Source organism: Dendropsophus ebraccatus, chromosome 10 (genome assembly GCF_027789765.1).
Source record: "Dendropsophus ebraccatus isolate aDenEbr1 chromosome 10, aDenEbr1.pat, whole genome shotgun sequence".
Classification (NCBI taxonomy): domain Eukaryota; kingdom Metazoa; phylum Chordata; class Amphibia; order Anura; family Hylidae; genus Dendropsophus; species Dendropsophus ebraccatus.
The window spans coordinates 101,665,733-101,691,449 of NC_091463.1; the positions used below are offsets into that span (position 1 = coordinate 101,665,733).

At 45.7% G+C, this 25,717-nt stretch overlaps 1 protein-coding gene across 6 annotated transcripts in view; it reads right to left on the minus strand.

Moving 5' to 3' along the window:
* DACH2 (dachshund family transcription factor 2) overlaps positions 1 to 25,717 on the minus strand; it is a 311,864-nt gene that overhangs the window by 33,739 nt on the left and 252,408 nt on the right. For 5 of the 6 annotated variants that reach the window (XM_069985711.1, XM_069985709.1, XM_069985710.1 and 2 more), the window contains 4 exons: positions 22,341 to 22,513; positions 18,571 to 18,648; positions 15,327 to 15,462; positions 14,552 to 14,632 (listed from right to left, as the gene is read on the minus strand). In XM_069985711.1, coding sequence (XP_069841812.1) covers positions 14,552 to 14,632; positions 15,327 to 15,462; positions 18,571 to 18,648; positions 22,341 to 22,513 — 468 coding nt within the window. The remainder of the gene's footprint in view (positions 1 to 14,551; positions 14,633 to 15,326; positions 15,463 to 18,570; positions 18,649 to 22,340; positions 22,514 to 25,717) is intronic. The other variant, XM_069985708.1, reaches the window with a different exon arrangement.

A 25,717-nucleotide genomic window follows, 5' to 3' on the forward strand; every position in this document is an offset into this window, starting at 1 on the left:
GATACGGCTTAGTTTTTAATGTGTCCTTCTTAAGGCTCCTTATGAGTTCTACTCATTTATTCAAGTTCGTAAAAATGTGGCACCGAAAAAAAGTTTAAAATCGATTTATTCCTTGTACTTGTAGATGAGCGACGGACTGTTTCACATACCAAAAGGACAAAAGTCAATGTAGATACAGATCTGCAGCATTTTAGCTAAAAATCCCCGGCACCCTCGTTGATAATTCTGCAGCAAATGCAACGCTATGGCTGAGGTGCTGCAGATTTGCATCACAGGTCGATTCTAGATCTGACCGGAGATACAATAGTAAAGTAATAAATAGATACAATGGATTCCACGGATTCTGCTAGAAATTCTGACTGTAAAATATGAACAGAGCAATATTATATTGTGTTCAATGGGATTTCCACACTGTTTACTCGGTGGAATATTTGCACCAAATTTTTTGCCGGAGATCTAATATCCACCCAAAGAATTGTCAGGTCAATTCTTTGGGCGGATTCCACTAGAGAAATCCTATAGAAGTCAATAGGGCTTCAATTCTGCTTGAATTCCACCAGAGTCCATGAGGGGGCAATAAGCGTAATGAGAATATACTGTATATATATATGCATTTAGCGGCTTCTGTTTCCGAGAGGGCCTCTGCGGCTCGTCCTCCCCATACTGATGGGGTCTCTGCGGGGTTTTCATTGACTCATCTTAGAAGAACAAGGGCGTCTCAGATGTTTGTGTGAAGAAGCAGCGACACAAAAACGTTCAAAAGGAGATAAAGTAATAAGTAAAGGACGGCGTCTTGGCGCTGCCGGGTACTGAGGAGTCATTTCATGCGATTAGAGAATAATCATCAAAAACTTCTCTGCGACATAAATAAAGCGTTTTTGTTTTTAATGAGGAGCCGTTTATGAGCGCGACTGTTCTGGAGACTAATGCATTAAGAAAACAAATTCACGTGGAAGCCGCGCCATTACACCAAACAAATTGCTTCAATAATTCATTACGTTCAAAGCGGATTTCTAGAATGAGCAGGAAACGACGCAATTGTCGCCCTAATAGGACTCCGTTCCTGACAGTCTGCTCTTCTAAGGCTTAAACTTAAGTCAAAGATCATACCGAGGTTATATGAAATCCATAGCATAACACAATGGTACGAAACTCCAGCTCTATATAGCACTGGATAATCATTCTGTTTACATGAGAACGAATACTCATATACAAGCTGTACAAGTAACTATACCAGAGGTTATCCAACAAAAACTACAGCTCCCATCATGCCCTGAGAGCCGACGAGGGGCAACCCTCCGAAACAGCTGTCTTTGGAAGGATACCTGGCCTTGGTTTTTCCCTGGTTATATCACCAGACTTGTAATTGAGTTGGATACTGACCGAAGGGTCCAGTTAATGTGGTAGTTTCTGTACAGGAGCCATCCCTTTGGTCGTTCCCTGGAGGGATATCTAACTACTTCTGTGTTTTGAGACTCGTAACTGAGGCTCTGCAGCCCTTTTTGCATATTGATGTTTCCCAGGGGGCAACGCATGGAGGGTTTCACTGTATTAAGCGCTTTAGCCAGCATTGGTCTCCTTGTGGTCAGTGATCTTTTTACCATATTAACCAAAAAGGACCCTATTGGTGCCTTAACACAGAGATTTATTTTACAGATTTTTTAAGCCAAAGCCAGGAATGGATTTGAGAAGAGAAGAAATCCCAGTCTTTCCTATATGACCTGTTCCCTGTTTATAGTCTGTTCCTGGCTTTGGCTTCAAAAATCTTTCAAATAAGGAAGCACAATTGTTGCAGAAATGTCATGTCTCCATGGTATATGCCCCTGCCATAATCCATAGTGACTGCCTCCAATGCACACTCCCCTCGTACTACCAATAAAGCCCTCATGACACTTGCTTGGTTCCATGTGTCTTTTGTTTTTGATATTGTATGATACTAATAAATCCTAAGAATATTCAATTTAACTGTGTAATCCAGAGGCACAAGAGGTTTCTGATACTGCAAAAAAAAAATAAAAAAAAATACTCCCCTGCCCTGATCCCCCACCGCGTTGCCAACAGCACTGATTGACTTGCCTCAGTCAGTGATTGGGCGAGAAGACATTTTCTGTGGGTACAACACGTCATAGGAACCAGGAAGTGGCTGAGAGCAGTGGGGACAGGGAGCAGCAGCAGATTGGGGGAGATGAGTATGCTTTCTTATTTTTTATAACCTGAACTCAATATAAAAAAAAAAAAAAAAGGTTGTGTGGTCACAATACCCCTTTAATTCTTTTCTTCACTGTCTCCACGACACCTGCCTCTCGGAGGTCACACAGTCTTCTATTCCCGCACACAATTCCCACTGTCAGCGTTTCCCGAAGGTTATAGAGACAAGTGCCGGCAGAGGATTGGTTAAATAAATTCCACCTAAGAAACAACTTCTGTCTTTATTGAGCAAAACAAATAAGTCTCTAGAAAGAAAATGATACATTTATTGTAAAGTGGGAAAAAATTGCCGTCTGTGACAGTAAAAACTGCACTGTCATGGAAAAACTTGAGGCCGGAGTTTTGTGAACGCTGCATTTTCGATATTACACTGTCAGTCTTCATTCAGTACCTGACAGAGCTGTCACTCATCTGGCAATCCAAGGAACCCGGCAAGATCGCAGAACAATACTGCTGGCTGAGCGTTATCTGCTGCAAAGTGAATCCCCCCCGACCACCTGAGACAAGGATGGTCTGCAGCAACCTCTATGCAAGTTAGGGTCAAGACCTTAAGGACATTATAGCGAGTTATGAGGGTCCTGCTCCTTCTACTATATAACATAAGCTTCCATCTATACCTTACTGAAAGATCATCCCGCTGCTTTCCTGATATCCTCTGTGCTACGGGACCCTTTCCACACGGCCAGCGTTATCACTGTGCTTACCAGTGCTGGGGCCCACAGCGCCTCTGTGATCACCCACAAAATCAGCAAACTCTTATACTAACATACTCTGCGCTGCTGGGGACCCTGCTCCTTCTACTCCGTAACTTTTAGTCTGTGACCTCCTCCCACAGCATCATCGCTCCCCTCTGCTGCTATACTCTGTGCTGCTGGAGGACCTTATTCCTCCTCTTCTATCTTGTCTCCCTTTCCTCAAGCACAGGTGATGGATGCACCTGATATTCCTGTTGCCTCCATGTTGTTTGATCTTTCCTTCCTCGCCTGATGCTTAATGAACATTTTCTATAGCAGAACAAGAGTCAAGAAATAGATGAGTGAGCAAAACGCGTGGTATAGTCGTTGTGCTTGTGAGTTAATACCAATGGCAAATGAAAGGCGTCCAAAATCAATTTACAGGAGATAATAAATTCCGCCTTTTGGAGGTAGAGAAATCTAAGTTTTGTCGCCTCTTGGTCGCGGTGATTTGTAAGCAGGGTTGGCTGACTTCCCGCCGTGGCATCCACGACCCTTATATACGGCCTCTCCATAAAGCTTAATTGTATTTATATACACTTAAATCCGCGCTTTGTACACTGACGACCGTCTCTTCTTGTCGATACGATGCGGCGCGGGGCGATTTATGCGAGTTCCCGTCCTCGTTATTTACAGGTGATGATGCGTATTCCTGGAACGCGTTTCTTGGCAGAAAGTCGCCTGATTATTTTGTAAATGAACGTTTATGACTTGATAAGGTTTAATGGGCGATAAGGGACGAGGTGCGAATTCTGATGTTCTGGGAGTCAAACTGGTAAAAAGACATTAATGTCTCGGTAGATTATTCTTTTCTTGCCGTAACTGGGGGCCACGTAAGACAACTGGGAAATCCCAATGCTTAAAGGGAAACTATCAGCTGGGTAGACAAATCTAACCTGTTGCACAGGAGAGGCAGATATGTCTCTTACCCTCCTCCTCTGTGCTGTCCCGTGTAGTTGTGTGCTCCACGGTCCGGTAAGACCATTAGGAGCACTACCCGCCTCCATAGCGCACTTGAACAGCACTTGGTCCATACTCGGATGACGCAGTCCTCTCTCCCAGCAGGAAGTCTCAGCACACTCTCTAGCTGAAAGTAATGGGCCAGGGCTCAATTTATCTCAGTAAACACAATCCAAAAAAAAAAAAAAGCAAGTAACTGATACCTAATGCGAACTACTTTCCTCTCCTAAGTTTCGAACCTTTGTATATATGCAGGAGATGTAGAAGTTTTTCTCGAATCCACTCTAGCAGATGTCAAGCGAGCCGACAGAACGATTAAAAAGCTCGGTGTCGCGAATGCCGAACTTCAAACATTAGCGCGCCACCACCGCTTTGCGTACATCAATGAGCCGGAGCGTTAAAGAACTGGCTGCTAGATGTAAGTGGAGCTCTCACGCCCCATATGTAACGTTCTCTCTCCATAAATTGAATGTCGTCTTTATAAAAGGCGCCGCGTCCTTTCAGATGATTTTTTAGGATAATTGTTTCTGCCACAAACATCATTATTTATCGGTTTTGAAAACAAGCCAACTGCTCGCGGTTCAAATGTGCGGAAATCTTGGCACGCGACAGAGGAAATGTTAATCTCAATTTTTTTCAGAAGTAAAATGTTTTGCATCTTTTTTACACATTTTTGTCAAGTTCTTATCTCAAAGCCGGGCACCGCGTCCCGCTCCTATCTGAGATCAGCGCGCGCTACTTTATAATCACTTCTCCTCAGCTCATTTAGGAACTTTTATAAAGGGAACCGCAGATCTCCACCAGATGCAGCTACCTTTTAGTTTCCTGTTTATACCTCATTGTGAGTGGCCCCCGGGGACCAGGAACAAGGGAGGAGGGGTGGGGGTCTGTAAGCTGCAGGAAAACACAAGGTTACCTTGTAAGAGGCTGTACCTGGCACACAGTCTATAGTAGGTGCCAAATTCTTTTTGAAAAAGGCTTAATGCAAAGCAGAAATATCACTGGAAGTCTGTAAAACTTGGCAAAGAGACGATGAGCCAAGGCGACTCCAGGAAGCAGAATCGGAGACCAGGCTTTTTTGTGAATAAACTTAGTATTGAACTTTGGGCATGACTATAAAGACGCTACCAAGTTATGCAAGTGTTAATGGATTATTTTTAAAATATTTTTTCCTGAGATTTTGTCAGATTTTTCAATTTATCTGTGCAGCAAAGCAATTTTGTTTTAAAGGAGAAGTCTGGCCAGAGAATTTTTTTTTTTAAAGCGACACAATCTATCCCCCCAAAACCACTTGTACTTTCAGAAAGCTGCTTTTAATCCAAGATGTGTCCTGCGGTCCGTTCGGCAGGTGATGCAGTTATTGTCCTAAAAAACAACTTTTAAACTGGCAGCCCTGTGTCAAACGGTCATGGCTTGGAGTATCTGGGCCCTGACTTTGTACCACCCCTCCGTCCCTCCTCCCCACCCTCTTCACCATTTTTCCTATGCCTTAACAATCCAGCCCATGTGGAGGGATGGAGAGGTTGTGCCAGCCTAATGCATACACAATCTAGGCCACAGCCGTTGGGCACGGGGCTGCAAGTTTAAAAGTTGTTTTTTTAGGACAATAACTGCATCACCTGCCGAACGGACCTCAGGACAGATCTTGGATTAAAAACAACTATCCAAAGGTACAAGTGGTTTGGGGGAGTCAAATTGTGGGTACAGAGTCACTTTAACATAAGGGGCAGGTGGTAAAAATTACACCAACTCACCTCTCCCCGTGCCTCTTCAGTGCTGGATCGCCGCTCCAGGACCCCTGCCAGACTACAGGACCTCGAGCAGAGCAGACATCACGACCCAGCTGATGGACTGGCCGCTTAGCCAGTCAGTGATTGGCTGAGTGGGATGTCCATCAGTCGGGGTGGGCATTCCCCCCTCCCCCCGAGTTGAGACATCACTACTTAGGGAAAAATGTCTTCCAGGGGGCTGGTCACACTGCTCATTATGGGCACAGGGTGACGTAAGCAATACTTACCTATTATTTCCCCCCTGCCGTCTGTCAGATTGTTGACAGGGCCGGACTTCACCTTTAACATGTCTCTGCCCTGTCCCTTTACCAACATTAGAATGGACATTGGCCACTGTGCTACACATACAACTGTAGGTAGGAAATTGTTACCAAAACTGAGAATTTGGGTGAAAAAAAAATCCAGTAATGGTAATAAAGTCCACTTCCCTGTAAAGAGTGGGGAATATGGGGGCATTTGAGACCTGTAAAGTCTATGTGAATTACTCTTCACTCTGTGTCCCTACTGTAATGATGCAGTTCTCTCTCTCATCTCCTTCAACATAGCGTCTAGCTAGATGTAACTACACAGCCTCTATCAATATGTCTCTATTGGTTAAAGTGTAAAGATGTGTCCACCCTCATCTCATCTCTAAGCTGACTATTTAGTGATCCATGTTATGGAATCTACTGTTTTTGAGTCCTTTGATAACATGTGAGGAAATTGTGGTACGATGCAGTCATAAAAGATTCCATTCCGTAACTTATCTAGGGGAAAGGTAAGGGTGGACACATCTTTATATGACAGTAAGGCTACGTTCACACAGAGCAAAAGGAGCGGATTACGCAAGGAAATATTTCCGCCTGAAATAAACTGACGCTGAATTCCGAGCAGAATATAAGCAGAATGTAAGCAGAATCCCTGCGTATTCTGCTAGGAAAGTGTTCAGCTCCTAATTAGCTCTTGACAAATTCAGCGCGGAATACTCGAGGAATCCGCGCTGAATCCGCATGCATTCAGCGCTGAAATTCAGCGAGTATTTGGTGAGTAAACTAGACTATACCAGAACATATACTAGAATCCTCCTCCCCCCCCCTTTTCCCCATTTCCGCGCTGATTCAGCGAGTAATTCCGCTTGTATTACGCTTGTATTCCGCGCTGAATACGCGCGTATTCAGCGCTGAAACAGAAAATCAGAGCCCCGTTGATTTGTATAGGCTTCCGCTAGCGGAAGAATGAACATGTTCATTCTTCTGGCGGAAAGCGGATTAGTTCAGTGCGGAAATTCCACTGTGTGAACTGCAGAGCAGAATTTCCATTCAACACAATGGAAATTAGCTCTGCACCTATTTTAACGGCTGAAATTTCAGCGCTGATTCAGCGCAGAAATTCAGCTGCTTTTGCTCAGTGGGAACGAGCCCTTACACTGAGGTTCTGCCCACTACCAGATAAAACTGATGGAATTGCAAGTACTGTATATGCCTGAGGAAGGCGCTTATGGAATATAGCGCAGAAACGTGTTGTGTCAACAAAAGTTTCTTATTTTTGATAACACCTTACGTCTTGTTGCCGTGGCCTTCATACAGTCACCAACCCGACATATGACTACCCTTAGTAACACCCATACAGATGTGCTAAGTCCAGACAAAAGGGCCTAGGTCCCAGATGGTTCTATTAGGGATTTTCTTTCTATGTTGCACAGTCCCAGAAGGATCTCAAAATACAGTAGATCTAACTAAATTGCATCTTCTCTCAGTATCTCTATTGGGGGGGGGGGGGGGGGGTAATATTCACCTTTGTATACAATCTATACTGGGAAAATGCAGCAGGAATCCCAGCAAACGCTACAGCTTGTCAATCTAAATGTTCACATGGGTACAAAACGCACCTATGTAAGCAATGTGCCATTGACTTCCATGGGAGCCTTGGTGTGTTTCTCCAGCTCCCATTGAGTGATTTTGAACAGTGACAAAACTTTATGCACTTAAAACTTTATGCATTTTCGTGTCCTAAACAGCACATTTTATTATTTGTGATCATACCATTTATGGGATTTATGCCTTAAAGGGGTTGTTGACAAAAAACATATTTTCTTACAAATCAACTGGTGCCAGAAAGTGCCAGTTATTTGTAATTTACTTCTAATAAAAAAATCTCCAGCCTTTCAGTACTTATCAGCTGCTGTATGTCCTGCAGGAAATAATGTAGAGTGTATTCGTCCAGTCTGACACAGGGCTCTCTGCTGCCACCTCTGTCCATGCCAGGAACTGTCCAGAGCAGCAGCAAATCCCCATACAAACCTTTCCTGCTCTGGACAGTTCCTGACATGGACAGAGGTGGCAGCAAAGAGCACTGTGTCAGACTGGAGAAAATACACCACTTCCTGCAGGACATACAGCAGCTGATAAGTACTGGAAGACTGGAGATTTTTAAATAGAAGTAAATTACAAATCTCTGGCACTGGCATTGCCGGCATGGTAAACTAATGCCAGTGGCGATCCCATTGTTGCCGGTGAGGTTGTTCCTGGCATGGTCTGAATTGCTGGATTAATCATTCTTTTATTACAATAATGCTGGATGACAATTGATGTAAAGTCCCCTGAATAGTGAATTCTATTCATGAAGCAGGCGGCTCAGGATGAACAGTACTATAAATGTGGTGCAAATAAATAAACTCAAGCAATGCCGCAGGCAGCTGCAATCTGCGAGGGAACAGAGCTGCCATTATATTACCATTCTGGCGACACTTCTGTACTTGCGGAGATTTCCGCTTCACCTCCTCGCACTGTTCACAAAGTGATTAAGCCGAGAAGCTGAAATCTTCTGCTAATTCCTTCCCGTTTTTTCACATTTATTTCATGTACTTGATATAATGAAGCTGATGGTGCACCTCTCAGACGACCTATATAAAATGTGATCATTATAGCCACCGGGCCCTGACCGCCGCTCTGAGAAAACGACCGCCACAATTACACTTGAATCTCTGACTCGATGTCAATGATCTGCAGAATTAGGATAATCTCCTCCGCGAGGCGACCGCCATTCGTCTTTAAGATCTTCGCTGAGGTTGTCTCCGGCTCGAGATCCAACACGCCGAGGATAGCTGGACTGCAGCTTAATGTGTTTAATGAACATTTAGTAAAGTTATCAAGAAAAGAGACGTCTCTTTACTTGATGACAGAAACAATGTATCAATATATCCTGGACAATAAATCTAGAAAAAGGGACAAGGAAGAACAAAAAAATCCCAGATCTGTAGGTGCAGATTTTGGATCAAAAAACAATCTTAAAGGGGTTGTTCACAAAAAAAAAACAAAAAAAAAACTTTCAAATCAACTGGTGCAAGAGATTTGTAATTTGTTATTCACTTCTATTAAAAAATTTCTAGTATTCCAGTACTTATCAGCTGCTGTATGTGCAGGTGGAAGGTAAGAAACTGCAGCTTATATGATCACCGGTGATGGGGTGCACCTTCCATACTATAGTGCGTGGGGCGGTTAATGCCACCTACATCAGATGTCTGTACGCAGGCTGCTGTACAGGGGACATGCCCCAGAATGCAAATCACCACTCTCTGTGCAGACACTGAACAAGTAGGAGTGTTGGGAGATTTCAGCTCTAAAGCTGCAGAATTATCATATAATATCATAATACAAGCTGCGATTCATAATGTAATCCGGGATATCATCATGCTTTCTGAGATCTGCTCTTCCTTGTGTGCACATGGTGAGAGGATGGTGACGGACTGTAGTGATAGTTCACGCCTTACCTCTACTCTCCTTACATCTACCTGCCGTCTGTCATACCTCTACTCTCGCACCTTACATCTACTGTAGCTCCTTACCTCTGCTCAGGTGCCTTACCTGTACACTCGCTCTGTACCACTGCTCTCGCTCTTTACCTCCGCTCTCCCGCCTGTACTCTGCTCTCGCTCCTTACTTCTACTCTCCCTCCTTACCTCCGCTCTCCCGCCTTACCTCTGCTCTTGCTCCTTACTTCTACTCTCCCTCCTTACCTCCGCTCTCCCGCCTTACCTCCGCTCTCCCGCCTTACCTCCGCTCTCCCGCCTTACCTCCGCTCTCCCGCCTTACCTCCGCTCTCCCGCCTTACCTCCGCTCTCCCGCCTTACCTCCGCTCTCCCGCCTTACCTCCGCTCTCCCGCCTTTCCTCTGCTCTCACTCCTTACCTCCGCTCTCCCGCCTTACCTCTGCTCTCCCACCTTTCCTCCGCTCTCGCTCCTTTCCTCCGCTGTCGCTTCTTACCTCCGCTCTCCCGCCTTACCTCCACTCTCCCGCCTTACCTCTGCTCTCCCACCTTACCTCCGCTGTCCCGCCTCACCTCCGCTCTCCTGCCTTACCTCCACTTGTGGGCACAATCGTCCATCTTGCTGCCTAAACATTCCTCAGCGGATACCGAAAAATTAAAGTCATTAGTATAATTTAAAACAAATAAATGAATAAAGGATGCCGCCATATACTAAGTCTCCAGGGGGACGAGAATAGCACTGTAATGGATGCCGCCTGTCTTATCACTATGTGCCAGATAGGACGATTTTTCCACCATCTTTTAATATTTCCTCCCTTTAAGCTCCATCTGGAGACCTTTACTGCACAGAAATCCTAAAAAGTCCTGTAAATTGTTGTCCCCGGTGGGATCCTCGGCCTCCCCGCCGCCGGCTCAGGTGCGCTGCACCTGCGTCCCCATTATTTTCTGTTAAATAACCTAATTCTTTTTGGCAATGACGGATACTGAGGTGACGGGGACTCTAGGAGCCGGCGGCAGGATTTGCAACATATGAAATGCAAATAATACGTTCATTTATCACAGCAGGAAGTGAAGATCCTGGCGAATGATACTGCACCTGGAGGCGGCATGAACCTCGCGCCTCAAGAGAAATCTCACTGTAAGGCTTCAGCAGAAAAGAGTTAGGTCTGCATCACTATAAACTACTGCTCCTGTAATACACAGTACGTGGATCTCATGTCATTATATTAGTGATATCATCCAGGGGGCGGGGCTGTGACTACCTCTAAGGGCCCATTTACACAGAAAGATTATCTGACAGATTATCTGCCAAAGATTTGAAGCCAAAGCCAGGAATGGATTTAAAAAGAGGAGGAATCTCAGGCTTTCCTGTATGATCTGTTCCCTGTTTATAGTCTGTTTCTGGCTTTGGCTTTAAATCTTTGGCAGATAATCTGTCAGATAATCTTTCTGTGTAAATGGACCCTTACACGTCACATATAGGGGCAGTTGTCACCAGTGATAGATGAATAGCTTGTCCCTGTAGTGTAAGGATCTCATGTCCGATCACACCATTATATCAGTGATGTCATGCAAGGGGTGGGGCTGTGACTACCTCTTACACATCACATATGGGGCGGTTGTCAGCAGTAATAGATGAATAGCTGTCCCTGTAGTATAAGGTGTGAGGATCTCATGTCCGATCGCACTAGTATATCAGTGATGTCATCCAGGGGGCGGGGCTGTGACTACCTCTCTAATCACATGATATACAGGGCTGGTTGTAAGCAGTGATAGATGAATAGCTGTTCCTGTAGTATAAGGTGTTAGGATCTCAAGTCCGATCACTCCATTATATTATATCAGTGATGTCATACAGGGGGCGGGGCTGTGACTACCCCTAGGTAGGTTGCCAGCAGTAATGGATGAAGAGCTGTTCACGTCTGACAATAATTGTTCACCATATACATATCAGAATGTTGTCAGTGATCAGCCGCTGATCTACATGACCCCCCAGGATCTGCTATGCCTTCATCTCTTTTCCTCACGTGTTTGCCGAGTTAAACATGTTTCGAGCACGTTGGCGTCTTCACACCGGCTCTTGATGCTTTCATTGAACGTCTTAAACTTGTAAGTAACAGCATAGACGGCGATTTACGATGTGGCGAGCGATAAATCATTTTTAAAATCATGATGATATTACTCAAAGCAGATGTGAGGACATATGTGTGCCGCGGGGGAGTGCGGCGCTCACTTGTCACACTTAATAAATGGCCGTCCTCTCGCTTTATATTCCTTTTTATTTTTTTTTTAAACTACAAATGTGAGGAGAGGAGGGGGGCACATATTTATTACAGTGATTGTATAATTTATGGATGTATTGTACTTTATTCCTAGTTGTGATTCAGATGTTCTGATAATGAATTCAGGATTGGCGGGCGCGCAGTACATGTGCTACATTAATAGAGCGTTATAATGTACAGGAATGTGGAGACACTTTATACTCCAGTCACATCCAAAGCTGCAACCGCAGCCATGCAGGGATTTACCACATGGGGCACTATCATCGAGGATACATAAGTGCTGCACAGTAAAAAAAAAAGATCCTGAGAGCTAACAGCAAATCAGCAAAACAAAGTACGTAGCTACACTGTAAGACCCAGCAAAGTTTTTGTTTGGAAGCATACCAGCCGAACAGAACATCAGAACAGGCAGCTGTGATTCATTTTAGCCCACCACCGTTGTCCCCTACCTTCACTGTCCATTGCAGAGCAGCTGCATGCAGGAGATGAAGAGCGTCACCTGCCGCCAACCCTGATGTTCCCTTCCGTGGCTGTCACTTGTAAAGGCAAGCCATCAAGAGGCCCATCACCTACCACCAGATGTAGAGCTGCACACAGTCTGACGTTATGCCGTCGCCTACCGCCATACCATACGCTGTCCCTGCTGTTCTGTACGAGTGTGATGTGGTTAGCTCACCTTGGTGGCCGGAAGCCACCATACTGTATGCTCTGTCCATGCTGAGCTATACGAGTGTGGTGTGGGGATCTCCCTCTGGTGGAAAGGAGCTGCCATACCGTACATTCTGTCCCTGCTGAGCTATACAAGTGTGCTGTGGTGAGCTCCCCCTGGTGGCCGAAAGCCGCTATACCGTACACTCTGTCTCTGCTGAACTATACGAGTGTGCTGTGGTGAGCTCCCACTGGTGGCCGGAATCCGCTATACCGTACGCTCTGTCTCTGCTGAACTATACCAGTGTGCTGTGGTGAGCTCCCCCTGGTGTCCGGAAGCCGCCATACCATACACTGTCCCTGCTGTGCTGTACGAGTGTGATGTGGTTAGTTTCCCCTGGTGGCCGGAAGCCGCTATACCATACACTGTCCCTGCTTTGCTGTACGAGTGTGATGTGGTTAGTTTCCCCTGGTGGCCGGAAGCCGCTATACCATATGCTCTGTCCCTGCTGAGCTACACGTGTGCTAAAAGATGAGCTCCGCCTGGTGGCTGGAAGCCACTATGCCATACTTTCTGTCCCTGCTGTGCATGTGACTTGTGAATTAAGACATCCCCTGAAAATAAGACCAAGTGCATCTTTGGGAGCAAAAATTATTATAAGACACAGTCTTATTTTTGAGGAACCCCTATAGTAGCTGGGGCACATACGTGCCCACACACGGATAGCTCCTTTAATCTGTAATACTTCTGCAGTTTTGCCTGTTCTGTGAAATCCTGTGATCCCCTAGATAACCTGCTGATGACTTCTGCTTCATCTGTATAATGTCAGGCTCCACAATGCATGGTGGCTGTGAACATGGCTGCCTGCACTGGACCCATTCCATAACGCCATGATTGCCCTCCATTGAAACGCTTCTTTCCCGGGAGCTTGGGATGAATGATGTGAGTATCCGACAGAATGCGATTAGGCTCCGAGATTGACACGTAAAGAGCGCGGCGCATAACACGGGCGGAAAGTGCTGACGCGTCTGCTCCATGTCAAGATTCCCATTTACAAAACTAAAGGCTAATCACATTTCTTAGCATCACAGAGAACGAGTCGATAGTCCTGAGCGTTGTGTGCGCCGCATAACAAGGACCCGGCAGAAAAGCCGCACATAATGAGATTTCACCTTGAACGCTAGGGACTGTGCAAACACTATGTTTGCCTATAATAATCGAGGGATGGGAGAATCATTCACAAGTGTGTCAAAAACTGCAGGCAAAATGTTCATTTGTTCCTTCCCTAGTGTAAAGGTTACAGGCTGCTTTCTACACTATAACAATTCATGGCCGTTCTTTATGACATCCAGTTTTCCATTCCGGCAACCATGTGTCAGAGTTAACCCCTCTATATCATTGACTTAAAAAGTCTGCAACTAATGTATTTTGGCCGCACAGTGATGAGTGCAGGGAGGGGACAGAGAGGACTGTGCAGCTGTAACTGTTCTCTCTATAATCATAAAGATGAGTGCAGGGAGGGGATAGAGTGGACTGTGCAGCTGTAACTGTTCTCTCTATAATCATAAAGATGAGTGCAGGGAGGGGATAGAGAGGACTGTGCAGCTGTAACTGTTCTCTCTATAATCATAAAGATGAGTGCAGGGAGGGGATAGAGTGGACTGTGCAGCTGTAACTGTTCTCTCTATAATCATAAAGATGAGTGCAGGGAGGGGATAGAGAGGATTGTGCAGCTGTATCTGTATGACCACACAGTTCTCACTATGATCATAAAGATGAGTGCAGGGAGGGGATAGAGAGGATTGTGCAGCTGTATCTGTATGACCACACAGTTCTCACTATGATAATAGAGATGAGGGCATAGAGAGGACTGTGCAGCTGTAACTGTATAGCTATATGGTTCTCTCTAGGATCAGGCACAGTGATTCAAGAAAGCTGTGCCTGATCATTTAGGGGAAAAAGAAAAGCTGAGATCTGCACAGTGGTTTGATTGGAATCTGTTTAGTAAAGGGATTACATCTCTACAGTGGTGGGATTAGATGTAGTGATGGGACTGGGATCTGCATTGTGGATGGATTACATCTGTACAGCAGTGATTGGATTTGTACAGGTGAGGGGTTATTTCATTCTCCAGCAGACTCCATGTCGGTGACACCACAGCAATAGAGTCTGAGGGTCACTTACCTTTGTCTTTTGAAATCTTCTTTATACTGGGTCCAGTATCTTGGTCAGTGAGGTCTCCATCTCTGGAGCTGGGTAACATGGCTGCATACAGAGAAGACATTACTGAGGGATGGCAAGGGAAGGACAAGAAGATTGGATTATATACAGAAGAGCAGAGAGAAGGGATAAAAGAGGGACAGAAGGAGAAGGCTGATGGGGGGTAAGCTAAGCAAGGTGAGGAGGAGGAGGGCAAGATGGAGGAGGTGGAGCAAGCCTGAGGCTGGGGTAAGAGAGGTGGAGTGAGGCTGAAGCTGGGGTGAGGGAGGTGGAGTGAGGCTGAAGCTGGGGTGAGGGAGGTGGAGTGAGACTGAGACTGGGGTAAGGGAGGTGGAGTGAAGCTGGGGTGAGGGAGGTGGAGTGAGGCTCAGGCAGGGTAAGGGAGGTGGAGAGAGGCTCAGGCAGGGTAAGGGAGGTGGAGAAAGGCTCAGGCAGGGTGAGGGAGGTGGAGTGAGGCTCAGGCAGGGTAAGGGAGGTGGAGAGAGGCTCAGGCAGGGTAAGGGAGGTGGAGAGAGGCTCAGGCAGGGTAAGGGAGGTGGAGAAAGGCTCAGGCAGGGTGAGGGAGGTGGAGTGAGGCTCAGGCAGGGTAAGGGAGGTGGAGAGAGGCTCAGGCAGGGTAAGGGAGGTGGAGAGAGGCTCAGGCAGGGTAAGGGAGGTGGAGTGAGGCTCAGGCAGGGTAAGGGAGGTGGAGTGAGGCTCAGGCAGGGCAGGACATATAGTAAGCACTTCAGTTACTCACTGACACGGTCAGCTAGGTTGTCGAGCTGTGAGGGCGAACTAGAAACACTACTGCTCTGATGTGAGGAGGCATGGCTGCCGGGCCGCTGGCTGTCTTCTATGGACGGGGTGGGGGACGGACTGTCTTGGATCCTTTCCTGGAGAAATGGAAAAAAAAAAAGAATGAATAATATAACTTATATTATTAATAAAAATATAATATACATTGATATCTATCTATCTATCATGAGCCTGACTATACAGAAGTCTTCACCATCAGACCCCATGTGGGAATCACTGGGAGGCTACAGTGGTGGCCATACTGACTGTCACCCTGCTTTCCCAGGTACAGATAAGCAACAGACGCTGCCTGACATACACACCCATGTGATGAGAGGATGGGGGTATGTTTATTGGGGATTTGCCAGCGCCCCTCTTTCCACTTCCTCCCTCTAGTGCATAGCCTGGATTTCTGCCACCATAAAATCCAGTTTTCAGTATCGTATTCTGGATAATGACCATGGGGATGGACCGCGGAGGAGATTCTGCCAAATGTCTATGCAAAGCGCGGAACAGCGGTAAATTAACCCTGAAAAACTGATGGATGGCAGCACGCTCTGTCCTTAAACACAAGCAGCTCAGGCGAGTCAAATGGTATGGACCTCACTATATCTGCTGTACGAGGCCATAGCTGGGTCACATTGAGGGTTGTAGTGTTCTACGTATAGAGTATAACTGTATTGGACTGCACGGATTATCGGCTGACCAGGCCGATATCCCCCTGTGTAATAAGGGCAGCGATCAGGCAATATTGTGCCACAGATCCCCGGAGATGACTGATGGCTACAAGAAGCCTTCATCATGACGGTCTGGGCCAGACGGAGTCAGAGTATAGAGTTATTATTGGTAACACAGTAACTACTGTAAACCCGCTCATCTCTACTGACACTATGGTGTAATATGTACAGTGATATATCTATCTTGAACAGCGCTGTTTTTGGTAACTGTATGTTATATAGAAGTATACAGTCCACTTTGCTGCACTACTGCTCAGCACACAAACTATAACACATACCTATAACTTCCTAGAGGGGAAGCTGTAGTGTTCCATATATAGAGTATAACAGAGCTGTATTATAGTAATGTCCGGTGAGGGTTGTAGTGTTCTATGTATAGAGAATAACAGAGCTGTATTATAGTCCTATTCAGTGATTGGTTACATTGGGGGTTATAGTGTTCCATGTATAGAGTGTAACAGAGCTGTATTAATGTCCAGTGGGGGTTATCGTGTTCCATGTATAGAGAATAACAGAGCTGTATTATAGTCCTGTCCGGTGGGGGTTATAGTGTTCCATGTATAGAGTGTAATAGAGCTGTATTATAGTCCTGTCCGGTGGGGGTTATAGTGTTCCATGTATAGAGTGTAATAGAGCTGTATTATAGTCCTGTCCGGTGGGGGTTATAGTGTTCCATGTATAGAGTGTAATAGAGCTGTATTATAGTCCTGTCCGGTGGGGGTTATAGTGTTCCATGTATAGAGTGTAATAGAGCTGTATTATAGTCCTGTCCGGTGGGGGTTATAGTGTTCCATGTATAGAGTGTAATAGAGCTGTATTATAGTCCTGTCCGGTGGGGGTTATAGTGTTCCATGTATAGAGTGTAATAGAGCTGTATTATAGTCCTGTCCGGTGGGGGTTATAGTGTTCCATGTATAGAGTGTAATAGAGCTGTATTATAGTCCTGTCCGGTGGGGGTTATAGTGTTCCATGTATAGAGTGTAACCTTTTATTCTGGACATCATGAACATTTCTGTATGGTTTTAGGCTGAGCCTGGTGGCCCCTTACATTGCACACAGACCCTCACTCCCGGCTTACACTGAGCGGTGGCGCTGCTTTCGCCTTGGTGGCGGACTGACATGTAATTTCCTCCTTGGCGGTGAGGAGCGGCGGCTTTTCTCAGTCCTGTAATCAGTCTGCATCTATTTAGCTACTTAGCCGCAATCTGCCGCGCTTCATTAGGTAACTACTGTGCTGTCTCAGCCTACTTACAATTTCACTGCGAGTTAATCTATTTTATTACAAATGAGAACAAAAGTGATAATGTCGGCGGCACTTGCCCCTCGAAGGGTTAACCGTCTCCAGCTAATCAATGAGCGCCGTTATATCCGTAAAAATAAGGGACAATCTCCGATTCCCAACATTTTTTGCGCGGCTGATGCTCCGGTTTTATTTGCCATTTCTGATTTTTTACTGTTCTGTCTCACTCCATATATTTTATACTCTCTGCCGCTGCCAGCATCTCCACGGACGTCGCCGCCGCGTCCAATAGGCATTTTAGGGCCGATATTGGAACAATGTAACAGAGTTATGATTTCATAAGAAAAATATTTTCATGGGGTTTAATGGCCCCTACTAAACATTTGGGAAGAGGATGGTGGAGCCGGAGGGCGGAGGAGCCGAGAAGGTGAGATGGGGGAAAAGGTGTACCATGTAAAGAACGAACGTAGCAGCAAATAGCGGTAATTCAGCTACTTAAAGGGGTACTCCAGCAAAAATCTTTTTCTTTAAAAAAAAAAAACTGGTGTCAGAAAGTTATATAGATTTGTAATTTACTTCCATTAAAAATCCCCAGTCTTCCCAGTACTTATGAGCTGCCGTATGTCCTGCAGGAAGTGGTGTATTCTCTCCAGTGTGACACAGTGCAAATAGAAGTAAATAATAATATAATGCTTTTATCTGTATAGCACTCTAAGAATTCTACACAACTTTGTGAAACTAGTTGATTTGAAGGGGGGGGGGGGGGGGGAAAGCTTTTCGTTGGAGTACCAGGGGTCACATATGTCACCTTACTGGCCTCTATGGAGTCTATACTCTCTACATCTTTCTTGCCTAACCTGTTGCTCTCCAGCTGTTGCAAAGCTGCAACACCCATCATGTCCTGACAGCTGATGGGGGTTGTAGTTCTGCATTAGATTGGAGAACACTGATCCATGTACTCCATTCATACCCAGAGCTGCAGTCATAATTCTACAGTTACATCATGTCTTATCCTCCATTCACATCCAGAGCTGCATTCACAATTCTGCCATTACATCATGCTTTATACTTCAGTCATATCCAGTGCTGCATTCACTAGTGGTCTACCATCAACTTCTGGCCCTGGCATGCTCCTGCTGGTTCAGTGTCTGTACAGAGCATGCGCAGCAGTGGTAACTGATAAATTACATTGTATAGGATGCAAAGAAAGAAAGACACGTTGCACTCACCTGGATTGTTGGGCATTTGTCTGTCAGCAGAGTGAATACTGATTCCAACGGGTAGCCACCAGAATTGTGAATGCAGCTCTGGATGTAAATGGAGTAGAAAACATTGCTGAAATAGAATTGTGAATGCAGCTCTGGATGTGAATAGAGTAGTAGACACTGATGAAATGGAATTTTGAGTGCAGCTCTGGGTGTGAATGGATAACACTGATAATATACAATAGTGAGTGCAGCTCTGGGTGTGAATGGATAAAACTGATAATATACAATAGTGAGTGCAGCTCTGGGTGTGAATGGATAAAACTGATAATATACAATAGTGAGTGTAGCTCTGGGTGTGAATGGATAACACTGATAATATACAATAGTGAGTGTAGCTCTGGGTGTAAATGGACTGGAGAGCACTGATAATATACAACAGTGAGTGCAGCTCTGGGGGTGAATGGATAAAACTGATAATATACAATAGTGAGTGCAGCTCTGGGTGTGAATGGATAAAACTGATAATATACAATAGTGAGTGTAGCTCTGGGTGTAAATGGACTGGAGAGCACTGATATATTATCTAGGATTAGAAAAAGCACAGCTACTTAATTACAAAAATAGCACCACCACTGTCCTCAGGAAATGAGCTGCAAAACCCCCAAACCCAGCCCAGGGCTCAGGAGGGGTGCAGTTTCTGGAGGAAAGCAGACATCTTTTTCTAAGCCTGGACACCCCCTTCAACAAATATTCTAACCTAACTACAAATGCAGCTCTGGGTGTGACAGTAGAATACCACATATACTGATAGCAGAATTATAATTGCAGCCCTGGGTGTTTCTACAGAATACTCCATAAACTAATAGTAGAATTATGAATGCAGCTCTGGGTGTAACTACAGAATACTCATGTTGCTATTCCAGCATTATACTGCAGTAGTGGCTGAGGTGTTTGGGTGAGCTGCAGGACCTGGCAGCTTTGTAGCAGTATCCCCTGGATTTGGGGGGTCTCGACTAATATAATTCTTCAGAGACATGTTAATGTGTAATGATCTCCTGGAGGAGACGGTGACATTTAATTGTGGAAACAATTCTAAATGTTTATAGAAGAGTCAGGATTTTCCTCCATTTATCCTCCTTAAAGTCACAGCTTTAATTGATGCTTTTCCTCGACGCTGTCAGTCATCAGAGCAGAGAGACAATGCGCCACTTACAGCTGCCGCTCTGATCCCCCCTCTGTATCACTGATCTCCAACCTGCAGCTGAACTACAAGTCCCAGGATTCTGGGGAGCACTGCTCCTCATATAGCGGAGGATGTACAAGCCCCCTATCTCCCTGATAAGTGTCCTTACTTTACTATAGGGCCCCCAGATTTTATATCTGTCTATACAGGGTCAGAGAGGAGACCACCCAGCTTTCCCAGTCTCCTGGATGTCACATTTGTTTAGTTATGTGGTGATAAGAATTAGGATGCCTATAACTTAACACAGGTGCCATTCAGGATCCAGGATAGCACCTCTATAGGAGATGGAGGCCATGCTGATATGCACTTGCTTCTTCAGACTCCATCATGGCACACTCACATAGATTTTATATTATATATATTCCACCAGATTTACATTCAGTATTGTAAATAAGCTTTCTAATATCCATTGCTTATGCAATCACCCAGCTTTTTGAGGCTCCTTCCAGTAATATAGAAGCCTAACTATAAAACAGCAGACAGAACATATAAGACTGTAGCTATCGCTGGCAATAGCCATAATGGTGGTTATCCAGCTTTCCCAGGCTCCTGAGCAGTCTAGATGCAATGCTGCAGATGTATTATTGGATCATATTAAAAATTAAAGCAACCACAGTGGAAGCCATAAAGGTAGCTAAAGTTATGTCACCCAGCTTTCTCAGACTCCTGAGCGGCACATTTACAATATGGGAGAGGTACAGAAGCTGCCATTCAGGACTGAGGGAAAGTGGAGTAACCCCCTTTGCTGGGATGGCACCGGTCTGCTTGATGATAATATGGAGTATATATGGCTCTGAAGTGATTATAAGCTTATAATGGTCCAGCAGTGATGGAGTTAAGGTTGGGGGAGCTGTCACATCCAGTAAGTACACGTATGATTGGCGGCCTCTTGATGGACTAATGTTTGCACAGTGTTAATACCGCCGGCTCTCAGACTTCCCGGATCCTTGTCACTATTTTCTATCAAAACATTAATTTCCAGATGCTCGGCTGAACAAGTAGCGGAGATAATCGCTTATGAGAGACGCACAAAAGGCTTTCTCTGTCTTTAAAGCCGCATCTTATATCATGGATATCAAAGAAGCAGGAAGACTGAAGAGCGCGAACATCGGTGTAAATGACACAAACACCCCGAAACCAGAGGCGGCTGCTGAGTTCTGCTCTGAAGGCAAAATCATCTTATCTACATCAGAGTTACATCCTGTATTATACCCCAGAGCTGCACTCACTATTCTGCTGGTGGGGTCACTGTGTAAATACATTTCTGATCCTGTACTGATCCTGAGTTACATCCTGTATTATACCCCAGAGCTGCTGTCACTATTCTGCTGGTGAGGTCACTGTGTACATACATTACATTACTGATCCTGAGTTACATCCTGTATTATACCTCAGAGCTGCACTCACTATTCTGCTGGTGGGGTCACTGTGTACATACATTTCTGATCCTGTACTGATCCTGAGTTACATCCTGTATTATACCCCAGAGCTGCACTCACTATTCTGCTGGTGGGGTCACTGTGTACATACATTACATTACTGATCCTGAGTTACATCCTGTATTATACTCCAGAGCTGCACTCACTATTCTGCTGGTGGGGTCACTGTGTACATACATTACTGATCCTGTACTGATCCTGAGTTACATCCTGTATTACACCCCAGAGCTGCTGTCACTATTCTGCTGGTGGGGTCACTGTACATATATTACATTACTGATCCTGAGTTACATCCTGTACTATACCCCAGAGCTGCACTCACTATTCTGCTGGTGGGATCACTGTGTACATACATTACATTACTGATCCTGAGTTACATCCTGTATTATACCCCAGAGCTGCACTCACTATTCTGCTGGTGAGGTCACTGTGTACATACATTACATTACTGATCCCGAGTTACATCCTGTATTATACCCCAGAGCTGCACTCACTATTCTGCTGGTGAGGTCACTGTGTACATACATTACATTACTGATCCCGAGTTACATCCTGTATTATACCCCAGAGCTGCACTCACTATTCTGCTGGTGGGGTCACTGTATGTTACATAAAAGGATCAGTGTATATACTATAGAGTAGATGTGTGTACTGTTCCCCTGTAGGACACAACATTGTGTACAGTAATGTCAGGAAGTTGTACAGATGGTTATGCAGCAGCTACAATGTTTCCCAACCTGCATCTCTTTAGCTGTTGCAGAACTACATCTCCCATCATGCCCTGCCTGTAGTTTTGCAGCAGCTGTAGGGCCACGGATTGGGGGACATTGCTGTATACAGCTGGGGTTAACCCTTTGCTGTGCATTGGTGCAGAGCATCTCCCCCCCACCCCCCAACTGTATCAGAGGCCTGGAAACAGATCAGCAGGAGCAGATCCTTCACCAGGCGGCCGCTGATCTCACAGGAGCAGAGCAGATCTCCTGCAGACATTAATACAGTGATACAATGTGGAATAAGAGGATACGGCTGTTGTGCAGCCATTATACGGGGGGAGGGGGTGTCTCGTCACCAGCGGCCTGCGGCCCCCCTCGCTCCGCCATTGTTCTTACCTTGATCACGGAAGCTCCCACTCTAGACAGAGGGCTGTGCATCTGAGCAGCTGCGGCCATGTTGGCGATAGTATTAAGGTGATTCATTTGATTCATTGCCATGGCAACGGATGCAGGCGGTAAGCTGACTGGAAGGAGGGGGTGGGGCATTACCATGAATGGCAGGTCTAATCCTAAAAACACAAGAAAAACAAGAGAAATCACAGAGTTTCTTCAGATATTAATACAGGAGCAGACACAGATTCCAGGCCGAGGTGCCCGCGCTGCGCCGAGCGGCCAACATCAAGTGTCAGAAACAAAACGTAACATTCCCCGTCCCCCCGAAATCTAATGGGAGATCAGGAGCGACCGCACCCAATACCTGCAGGATGGAGCAACGGCATCAACTAGAGAACCGCGCCAAACAGTAACGCCAACAACTAGAGAACCGCGCCAAACATTAACACCATCAACTAGAGAACCGCGCCAAACATTAACACCATCAACTAGAGAACCGCGCCAAACAGTAACATCACCAACTAGAGAACCGCGCCAAACAGTATGGCCATCAGCTAGAGAACCACGTCAAACAGTAAGACCATCAACTAGAGAAGCGTGCCAAACAGTAAGACCATCAACTAGAGAACCACGCCAAACAGTATGGCCATCAACTAGAGAACTGCGCCAAACAGTAAGACCATCAGCTAGAGAACCGCGCCAAACAGTAAGACCATCAGCTAGAGAACCGCGCCAAACAATAACACCATCAACTAGAGAACCGCGCCAAACAGTAAGACCATCAACTAGAGAACCACTAGAGAACCGCGCCAAACAGTAAGACCATCAACTAGTGAACCGCGCCAAACAGTAAGATCATCAACTAGAGAACAGTAACACCATCAATTAGAGAGCCGTGCCAAACAGTAACACCATCAACTAGAGAACCGCACCAAACAGTAAGATCATCAACTAGAGAACAGTAACACCATCAATTAGAGAACCGTGCCAAACAGTAACACCATCAACTAGAGAACCGCACCAAACAGTAACACCATCAACTAGAGAACCGCGCCAAACAGTAACACCATCAACTAAAGAACCGCGCCAAACAGTAACACCATCAACTAGAGAACCGTGCCAAACAGTAACACCATCAACTAGAGAACCGCGCCAAACAGTAAGACCCTCAACTAGAGAACCGCGCCAAACAGTAACACCATCAACTAGAGAACCGCGCCAAACAGTAACACCATCAACTAGAGAACCGCGCCAAACAGTAAGACCATCAACTAGTGAACCGCACCAAACAGTAAGACCATCAACTAGAGAACCGCGCCAAACAGTAAGACCATCGACTAGAGAACCGCGCCAAACAGTAAGACCATCAGCTAAAGAACCGCACCAAACAGTAACATGACCAACTAGAGAACCGCACCAAACAGTAACATGACCAACTAGAGAACCGCGCCAAACAGTAACATCATCAACTAGAGAACCGTGCCAAACAGTAATACCATCAACTAGAGAACCGCGCCAAACAGTAACATCATCAACTAGAGAACCGCGCCAAACAGTAACACTATCAACTGGAGAACCGCGCCAAACAGTAACATCATCAACTAGAGAACCGCACCAAACAGTAAGACCATCAACTAGAGAACCGCACCAAACAGTAAGACCATCAACTAGAGAACCGCACCAAACAGTAAGACCATCAACTAGAGAACCGCGCCAAACAGTAAGACCATCAACTAGAGAACCGCGCCAAACAGTAAGACCATCAGCTAGAGAACCGCGCCAAACAATAACACCATCAACTAGAGAACCGCGCCAAACAGTAAGACCATCAACTAGAGAACCGCGCCAAACAGTAAGACCATCAACTAGTGAACCGCACCAAACAGTAAGACCATCAACTAGAGAACCGCGCCAAACAGTAAGACCATCGACTAGAGAACCGCGCCAAACAGTAAGACCATCAGCTAAAGAACCGCGCCAAACAATAACACCATCAACTAGAGAACCGCGCCAAACAGTAAGACCATCAGCTAGAGAACCGCGCCAAACAATAACACCATCAACTAGTGAACCGCGCCAAACAGTAACGCCATCAACTAGAGAACAGTAACACCATCAATTAGAGAACCGCGCCAAACAAAAACATCAGCTAGAGAACCGCGCCAAACAGTAAGACCATCAGCTAGAGAACCGCGCCAAACAGTAAGACCATCAACTAGAGAACCGCGCCAAACAGTAAGACCATCAGCTAGAGAACCGCGCCAAACAATAACACTATCAACTAGAGAACAGTAACACCATCAGCTAGAGAACCGCGCCAAACAGTAATGGTGCCAGAGATTTGTTTGACAGATTTTTGCATCCAAAGCCAGGAACAGACTACAAACAGGGAACAGGTCATGAAGGAAAGATTGAGATTTTTCCTCTTTTCAAATCCATTCCTGGCTCTGGCTTAAAGAGGATGTACCATCAGGTACATCCTCTTAAATATTAGCCACGGATAGAACGTCACAGGAAAGCCGGTGCCGTGGTCCGTTTCTTTTAAAAAATGGACCGCGGCACCAGCTTTCCTATGACGGTGACGTTCTATCTGTAGGTCATATTAAAGAGGATGTACCTGATGGTACATCCCCTTCAAAAAATCTGTCAGATAAATCTCTTTGTGTAAAGGCACCCTAAGGCCATCAGCTAGAGAACCGCGCCAAACAGTGAGGCCATAAGCTAGAGAACTGCGCCAAACAGTATGGCCATCAGCTAGAGAATCACCTGAAACTGAAAGGCCATCAGCTAGAGAACCACGTGAAACTGTAAGGCCATCAGCTAGAGAACCGCGCCAAACAGTACCACCACCAACTAGAGAACGACGCCAAACACTAACACCATCAACTAGAGAAGCGCAGCAAACAGTAACACCATCAACTAGAGAAGCGCGGCAAACACTAACACCATCAACTAGAGAAGCGCAGCAAACAGTAACACCATCAACTAGAGAAGCGCGGCAAACACTAACACCATCAACTAGAGAAGCGCGCCAAACAGTAACACCATCAATTAGAGAACCGCGGCAAACAGTAAGACCATCAACTAGAGAACCGCGACAAACAGTAACACCATCAATTAGAGAACCGCGGCAAACAGTAACATCATCAACTAGAAAGTGGCACCAAACAGTAACACCATCAACTAGAGAAGCGCGCCAAACAGTAACACCATTAACTAGAGAAGCGCGGCAAACAGTAACACCATCAACTAGAGAAGCGCAGCAAACAGTAACACCATCAACTAGAGAAGCGCGGCAAACACTGACACCATCAACTAGAGAAGCGCGCCAAACAGTAACACCATTAACTAGAGAAGCGCGCCAAACAGTAACACCATCA